The 8,252-nt window shown below is 55.9% G+C and overlaps 1 protein-coding gene across 1 annotated transcript in view; it reads right to left on the bottom strand.

Moving 5' to 3' along the window:
• Positions 1 to 4,178, bottom strand: part of Renbp (renin binding protein) — a 9,167-nt gene extending 4,989 nt beyond the window's left edge. The window contains exons 1-7 of the mRNA XM_013035363.1: positions 3,838 to 4,178; positions 3,606 to 3,681; positions 3,407 to 3,482; positions 3,061 to 3,233; positions 1,977 to 2,201; positions 1,483 to 1,564; positions 546 to 721 (exon numbers count right to left, since the gene is read on the bottom strand). Coding sequence (XP_012890817.1) covers positions 546 to 721; positions 1,483 to 1,564; positions 1,977 to 2,201; positions 3,061 to 3,233; positions 3,407 to 3,482; positions 3,606 to 3,681; positions 3,838 to 3,944 — 915 coding nt within the window. The 5' untranslated portion in view covers positions 3,945 to 4,178. The remainder of the gene's footprint in view (positions 1 to 545; positions 722 to 1,482; positions 1,565 to 1,976; positions 2,202 to 3,060; positions 3,234 to 3,406; positions 3,483 to 3,605; positions 3,682 to 3,837) is intronic.
• Positions 4,179 to 8,252: the final 4,074 nt, after the last annotated feature.

Raw genomic sequence — 8,252 nt, 5'->3', positions numbered from 1 at the left:
GGGGTCCGGTCATGGGGCCTGAACTCTGGGCCTGGGCGCTGTCCCTCAGCTCTTCAGCTCAAGGCTAGCACTCTACCACTCAAGCCACAGCGCCACTTCCGGCTTTTTTTTTCTTTTTGCTTATGTGGTACTGAGGAATCGAACCCAGGGCCTTATGCATGCAAGGCAAGCACTCTACCACTGAGCCACCTTCCCAGCCCCATGACATAGGTTTAATGGGGCTTGAACTCTGGGCCTGGGCACTGTCCCTCAGCTCTTTAGCTCAAGGTTAGTGCCCTACCACTTGAGCCACAGTGCCACTTCCAATTTTCTGGTGGTTTATTGGAGATAAGAGTCTCATGGGCTTTCCTGCCCAGGGTGGCTTCAAACCTTGATCCTCAGATTTCAGCCTCCTGAGTAGCGTGAGCCACTGGCACTCGGCTGGGTTAAGTTTTGAGAACTAGGTTCCAATCCAGCCCCAGTTTCTGCTTCTGTTAGAGCAGGCTGATGACTGGGCAGAAAGCCTTAGGGCCAGGCCAGCCATCTGAGGCCCTGGGCTCTCTCACCTGGGTAGGGCAGAGACCGTCAGCGTCCTTGAAGTAGAAGAGGCCTCCGTACTCCTCGTCCCATCCCGAGTGAAAGGGCAGCAGGAGGAACTTGTCAATGATATGGGCTCGAAGTTTGGGATCCTCTTTCCGGCTGGCATAACGTAGCAGGAACCAGCCCGCTTCTAATGCATGGCCTGAAGAGAAGTCAGCGTAAGGGAGGAAGGGATTTGACCCCCAGGCTTGGGGCATTCAAGCCCTTCTCCCTCCTTTCCTCCCTCCCTAATGGGAAGAATAGTGCTGAACTCCCCTCCCCCATGGGTCAATCCCGTTTTCACCCTTTCAGTCCTACCTGGGCCACTCCTCAGACTTGGCAAGCCTGTCTATCCTCTAAGTCTTTCCCCTGCCTCCCCCCCCCGCTCCCCCCTCCCCCCGGGAAGTCGAGGGGCTTGAACTCTGGGCCTTGATGCTGTCTCTTAGCTTTTCAGCTCAAGGCGAGTGCTCTACCACTTGAGCCACAGCACCACTTCTGGATATCTATCTGGTGGTTCATTGAAGACTTTCTTGCCCAGGCTGGCTCTGAACCATGATCCTCAGATCTCAACCTCCTGAATAGCTAGGATGACAGGCGTGAGCCACCAGCGCCTGCCTTGCATATGCCTTTTTGTGTGTGCCTGCCAGTACTGGGACTTGAACTCAGGGCCTGGGAGCTATCCCTTAATTTCTTTTGCTGAAGGCTGGCACTTGAGTCACAGCTCTACTTCTGGCTATATTTTGGAATTAAGAGTCTCAAGGACTTTCCTGCTGGGGCTGGGTTTAAATCAAAATCCTCAGATTGCAGCCTCCTGAGCAGCTAGGATTATACACATGAGCCACCCGCTCTGGCTTTCTGCCTACTCAAGTGCAAGGCTGAGGCTCTCTTTCTGCAGGACAAGCCCAACACACTCTGCCCCCTCACCTGGGTTCTGGTGTCTTCCTAGGCAACCAGGAAGTTCCTTGCCATCCACTGACACATTCTCCAACACAACCTGTCCATCCCTCTGCCAGGGAAGAGCAGAAGACAGCTCTGTTTCTGGGCCCTAGCTTGACAGCTAAAAAGATCAGCCTAAAAAAATCCACTCCTTCCTCTCTACCCGCCCACTTGGCAGCACAGAATGGCATTTTGGTTCATTCCCATGGGCCTAACAGCCTCTAGTCCTTGCTCCAGGACTGGCCCTCTCGAGGGGAAGGGCAGGCTCAAGGGGAAGGGCAGGCGAGGCAAACTGGGAAGCCCATGGAGGCCTGAGTGGGATAGGGATGAGGTCTCCATCTCCTGGCGGCAGGATCTACCCACCACCAGGTCCCTCCAATGCTCGGCCCCACCCACCTTCCCCAAGAGGCACTTCCAGGCTCTCCCAGAGCGCACTGCTGGAGAGCTGGGAAGGGGGTGGGAAGAGGGGGGGGGTGCTTCACCTGGACGTGCTGCAGAATCCTGTGGGCACACCAGTCCTCCAGCTCAGCATATTTGCCTGCCAGCTCGGCATTGTCCTCACTGAGCTGCTGCACCAGGTGGAGCAGCATCATGGGCACCGCCATGGGCTCCGCGGCGGGGGCCCCTGAGAGCTGGGGCTGGCCCAGCCCAGAGGGGTCCTCCCGCACCCAGTGGACGATTTCATCCATCATGCCTACTGCCTCATTCTGCAGAGAGGGGCCCCAGGTGAGGCTGGGTCCCTCGCCCCCCACGATCCTGCGGTGGGAAGGCTGAGGTCCCCAGTAACTTCCAGGGCACCAGGAATATAACTCCAGGGCGGGCCTTGAGGTGTATTCAGTGCTGGGGGCCAGGGTCTAGCAGCACAGGTGACCCATGAAGGAGGCAGAGGATCCCTCCAGCTAGGCACAAGGCACTGCTGGAACCCTGCAGGTCAAGGTGCTTGAAGGAGACTTCTAGGGGAAAGAGGGGCCATATTGTACAATATGGAGGCATGTGGGGGGGGGGGGCTCCAGCCCAGAGATGGTGCAGCCATGGCAGGGTCTCAGGACATGTCCTTTTTTTTTTGCCAGTCAATCCTGGGGCTTGAAATCAGGACCTGGGCACTGTGCCTTAAACTTGTTTTGCTCAAGGCTAGAGCTCTAACACTTGAGCCACAGCACCACTTCTGGCTTTTTCTGTATATGTGGTACTGAGAGGAATGGAACCCAGAGCTTCATGCATGCTAGGCAAGCACTCTACCACTAAGCCACATTCCCAGCCCAGGACATGTCTGTTTTGTGTGTGCCCGTCCTGGGGTTTGAACTCTGGTCTGGGGGCTGCCCTGGAGCCTCTTTGAGTCAAGGCTCGTGCTCTACCACGTAGAGCCATAGCACCACTTCTAGACTTTTCTGAGTAGTTCATTGGAGATAAGACACATGGACTTTCCCAACAAGGCTGGCTTGGCATTGCAATCCTCAGATCTCAGCCTCCCGAATAGCCAGGACTACAGGCATGAGCCAACAGCGGCCCACGCAGGACATGCTTTAAAGGTGCGGCTCTAAGAGCCAGCAGCCTCTTCCCACTCACCTGGTACCGCACTTCCCCTGTGACCCTCCACAGCTCGTTCATGGCCATGGTGTAAAAGCACTCGCTGAAGATGGTCCGCTGCACCTTGCCTGGGCGGCCGTCCCGAGTGAGGACAAACGCGCATTTCTTGCCAGGAGGGGCCACACGCGCACAACGCAGCAGAAACTCGCCCCCTGGTGGTGGGGGAGCGGGCATTGGCCAGGACTCCTGAAGACCCGCCTCATCCCTAGGCCATGGCACTTCCCAAGGAACACCGCCCCCCAAGAATTAGGCACTTTGAGGGAGCTCTATTGAGTGAACAGGGGTGAGGCCCTTGCGGGGGAGGACGCGGGAGAGGAGGCAACACCTGCTTTTGCTGAGTCCAGAAGTTGAGATTGGTGGAAGCGCTGGAAATGGCGGTACAAGCGACAATACATCCACACCTGCGGCGGGGCAGAGGGGTCACCGCGGGGAAGGAGTGTGTGTATGGGGGCGGGGGAGCACAGCGTGGCAGTGACAGGCCGCGGCGAGTGCCGCACGGAGGCTGCAAGGACACTGCTACCCACCTGCCTCGCTTGCAGCCAGACATATTTGAGGTCGTCAAATACCTTCCCGTCGTGGCCAAGGCACGTGAAGAAGCCCCTGTGGGACATCCGGGGCGAGGCAAAGCGGGGAGGGACTTTGCACCCCTCCCCACAAGCTCCCTGGCTCCCCTGCCCCCCCCCCAGCAGATCGAAGAGTCTCCCGAGGGAAGCAGGGGTTTGGGCGAGGGGCAGAGCCGCTGGCGGGGCAGCTCACCCGTGCTCCTGGTCGTGGGAATGCTCCACCCAGAAAGCTACCACGCGGTCCAGCTCCTGCTCCACGCGCTCCTTCCACACCTGCAGCGTCTCCCGCTCGCTCTCCATGTCCTGGGGGCGGGCAGGCGGGGGACATGCGGGGCTCCCTACCGGGACTTCCTCATCGCCCTAGGACCCCGGTTTCCTCTGCGGGCTCCATTGGGCTCCGCAGCTGCCTGACCCCTTCACCCCCCCACCCCCTTTTAGCCTTCCACCCCATGTCTGCGCTGGGCTTTCCACGCCACAGATCCCCTGGGACCGGCCAGGAGAGCCCCGCTCCCGCCGGACTGCCACCCCAAGAGACCCCAGTTCATCACCCACTTTCTTCCAGGAAGACGACGGAGTTGCTGGCGGGTCCCGTGACTGTCACTCAGCTGACCAAGCTGCGCCCCACCCACCAGCCCCTCCTCAGGGTCTGGAGGGTTGGGGGCGGTGCCCACGCGGTGGGCGGGGTTTGGTTGTCCTCCCCTCCCCTCCCCCCACTCCGGCTGCTCGCACTTCTTTCTGACCCTCTGTTAGAGTTGGGTGGAGAGCTTTGATGGCCTCTACTGGGCACCCTTGGCTCAAGATCCTTGTGACGGGCTGAGAATGTGGTTTAGTGGTAGAGTGCTTGCCTAGCATGCATGAAGCCCTGGGTTCGATTCCTCTGTACCATATACACAGAAAAAGCTGCAAGTGGCACTGTGGCTCAAATGGTAGAGTGCTAGCCTTGAGCCTAGAGAGGCTCAGGGACAGTGCCCAGACCCTGAGTTCGAGCTCCAGGACTGGCAAAAAAAGAAAAGAAAGATCCACGTGGTGAGAAATGCTGGATGAGGAGACAAGGAGAGCTTCTGGTGAAGGGAAGTGGATCAGAGGACTGTTGAGGCTGGCGGTCCTCACTAGTGTGCGGCTGGGTACAGGAAGAGAGGGGCAGCTGGAAATGCTTGAGACCAGAGATGGGTGCAGCCACTGGTCCTGAGTGTGTGTGTGTGTGTGTTGGTCCTGGGGCTTGAACTCAGGGCCTGAGCTCTATCCCTGAGCTCTTGCACTCAAGGCTAGCATTCTACCACTTGAGCCACAGCAGCACTTCTAGTCTTCTCGTGGTTAGTTGGAGATAGGAGTCTCATAGACTATCCTGCCCCGGCTGGCTTTGAATTGCAATCCTCGGATCACAGTCTCCTAGCTGGAATTATGGGGGTGAACCACCAGTACCTAGTTTGACCCTGACTTCTTCACCACAAAGGATGCTGCTAGGAAGCCAGACTAACACTGCAGGTCAGGCCTGACCTCCAGCTGCCCAGCTTGCTTCGGGTTGCTCCATGATGGCGTAATCCCTTCAGAATCTTTGAGACAGGGTAACCACATTGAACCTACCCCCATTGTCACTACCTGCCAGGATTTTCCCTACTTAGTACAATTATATGCAGAAGGTGTTTCAGGAACCAAAATGTCTGAGGTCCTTAGGCTCCTAGAGTAGCTTGGGGAGCTAGGATAACTTCTGGAAGGTTATGCCCAGGAGCATCACTAGGTCTTCGTGCCTTGTTGATATAATTCTGGAAGAGGGTCAGCACAGAGAGGTTCCAGGACCTGGCCCTGTGCTGGGGTATGGTATCATGATGGCTGCCTCCTTCCAGATGGCTTGGCTCATGCTGTGGGCTGCCCCCACCACCACAGTTTCCCTTTGTGATGTCCCCGGGGCTGGCAGGCCTGCCGTGTCCATGTCCACTCTTGGCTTAACTCATGCTTCAGGTCCCCTGGCTCACAGGTGTGTCATTACTAATGCTGCCTCAGTCCATGTCCTGCCTCTCCCCTGCCTCCTGTGCACAAACTGCTTCCCTCACACCAAGGGTAAGCTTTGGTATGTTCCTGGGGGGTAGTCCTGGGTCCAGGGGACTGAATCGAGTCCAAAGGTAGAGACTCGGAAGTCCCTCTTCCTACCTTCATTCTTTTCTTTCTTCCTCTCTCTCTCTTTTTTTTTGTTAGTCATGCATGGGGCTTGAACTCTGGGCACTGTCCCTCAGCTCTTCAGCTCAGGGCCAGTACTGTACCACTTGAGCCACAATGCCACTTTCAGTTTTCTGGTAGTTTAATGGAACTAAGAGTCTCACGGACTTTCCTGCCCAAGCTGACTTTGGACCACGATCCTCAGATCTCAGCCTCTTGAGTAGCTAGGATTATAGGCATGAGCCACTGGAGCCTGGCTCTTTTTTTTTTTTTTTTTTGGTATGCCATTCCTGGGCTAGAACTAAGGGCCCAAGTGCTGTCCCTGAGCTCTTTTTGCTCAAGGTTAGTGCTCTACCACTTGAGCCACAGCCCTACTTCTGGTTTTTTGAGTAGTGTAGTGGAGATAATGTCTCATGGACTTCCTTGTGTCAGCTAGTTTCGAGCTGCGATCCTCCAATCTTAGCTTCCTGAGTAACTAGGATTACAGATGTGAGCTGCTGGGACAGCCCTTTTTTTTTTCTTTTGTTGGTCTTGGGGCTTGAACTCTGAGTCTGGATGTTGTCCCTCAGCTCTTCAGCTGAAGGCGAGCGCTCTACCACTTGAGCCACAGTGCCACTTCTGGCGGTTTATTGGAGATGAGTCTCATGGACTTTCCTGCCTGGGCTGGCTTTGAACCTCGATCCTCAGATCTCAGCCTCCTGAGTACCTAGGATTACAGGCATGAGCCACTGACTCCCAGTGGGCCTGGGCACTGTCCCTCAGCTCTTCAGCTCAAGGCCAATATTGTACTGCTTGAGCCACAGTGCCACTTCCAGTTTTCTGGTGGTTTAATGGAAAAAAGGGACAGTCCTTTTGTTCAATGCTAGCACTCTACCATTAGAGCCACAGCTCTACTTCTGGTGTTTTGGTGGTTAAGTGGAGACAAGAATCTCATGGACTTTCCTGTTCAGGCTGGCTTTGAACCTCCATCTTCAAATCTGTCTCCTAAATAGGATTACAGGCATGAGGTACCAGTGCCCAGCTGGAAAGGACAGTATCTCATCTGTCTCCATACCCCTACGGACGGGGTGGCTGAAATGTTTCCCAATCTTTGTGCTCCACAGGTACCCTGGCCAAACCAGAGCCCTAGAGGTTGTAGGTCCCCTGTGAGGCCATACTCCTAGGCTCCCTCGGGGAGATACCAGGTGCTGGGTTCCATCTGAGGCAGGTCGGAGTTCCTATGGTAGGAAATGGCCAAGGCCTGTGGTGTAAAGACCAGCAGGCTAGGTGGAAGGATACAAGGCTTGTAGGGAAGCTATGCTACTGGACCTTCTTCCAGCCACCAGCACGTGCGGGAAAGCACAGTAGTGTGGGAGGGGCGACAAAGGCAGCCCTTGGTAGCAGAGTGGTGGTGTGTGGAGGGAAGCATGTCCCTCACACCCTTACAACAGACCTGAGGGGAGGGGCCAGGTTGCTCTCCTTAACTAGCCTGGCACTGGGACCTGCATGCTCGGGCTGACCCTGGACAGTCTTGGGCTCCTTGTCCCCCAGGCGCTCTTGGCCTGCTTGCCGCACACTTTGCCCAGCACTCAGTCCATTGGATCCTGGCTGTGCTGCTCCTTCCAGGGGCTGAGCTATCAGTATGGCTCAGTCTTGTTCAAGAGAAAACAGCAAAAGCTGGCTCATGCCTGTAATCCTAGCTACTCAGGAGGCAGAGATCCGAGGATCCCAGTTCAAAGCCAGCCAGAGCAGGAAAATCTGTGAGACTCATCTCCAAGAAACTGCTTGGAAAAAACCGGAAGTGGAGCTGTGGCTTAAGTGGTAGAGGGCTAGCCTTGAGCTAAAGCAGCTCAGGGACAGCACCCAGGCCCTGAGTTCAAGCCCCATAACTGACCATAAAAAAAAAAAGGAAAGAAAAAAAGCAGAAGAGGGTTCACTCTTGTAGCCCCTACCAGGAGGAAGATGTGTCCCAGATGACATGCTGGAGCCCCTGAGCTTGTGGGTGGAAAGCATACCAGCTGCTTCTCCCCTAACCCACCCAAGGAAACTGGCTGCTCAGATGATCTGGCAGTGCTCCGCCCAGTGCCCTGCCCTCTAGCGGGGAAGGAGCAGGAAGGTGATATGGTTCCCCAGGCAGTCAGCAGCAGGTGCACCAGAGGCCCCTGGGCCATCACTGAAATGCCATCCTGGGGGTCCTAGCCCAAGAGCCCCCAATGTTTTTGGAGGGACAGAAGGTTAACAGATGCAGAAAACACTATGGGGAAAATGAACCATCCAACTTGTGGGAGGGACCGAAGGGAAAAACAGGGAGACAAAGGGGTAACATTGTCCAAAAAGAAATGTACTCATACCCGGCGCCAGTGGCTCACACCTGTCATCCTAGCTACTTAGGAGGCTGAGACCTGAGGACTGTGGTTCAAAGCCAGCCCAGGCAGGAAAGTCCTGAGACTCTTATCTCCAATGAACCACCAGAAA

Source organism: Dipodomys ordii, unplaced genomic scaffold (assembly GCF_000151885.1).
Source record: "Dipodomys ordii isolate 6190 unplaced genomic scaffold, Dord_2.0 Scaffold209, whole genome shotgun sequence".
NCBI lineage: Eukaryota > Metazoa > Chordata > Mammalia > Rodentia > Heteromyidae > Dipodomys > Dipodomys ordii.
The sequence above is the reverse complement of the archived record's forward strand: the minus strand, read 5'-3'. Positions and strand labels throughout refer to the sequence as shown.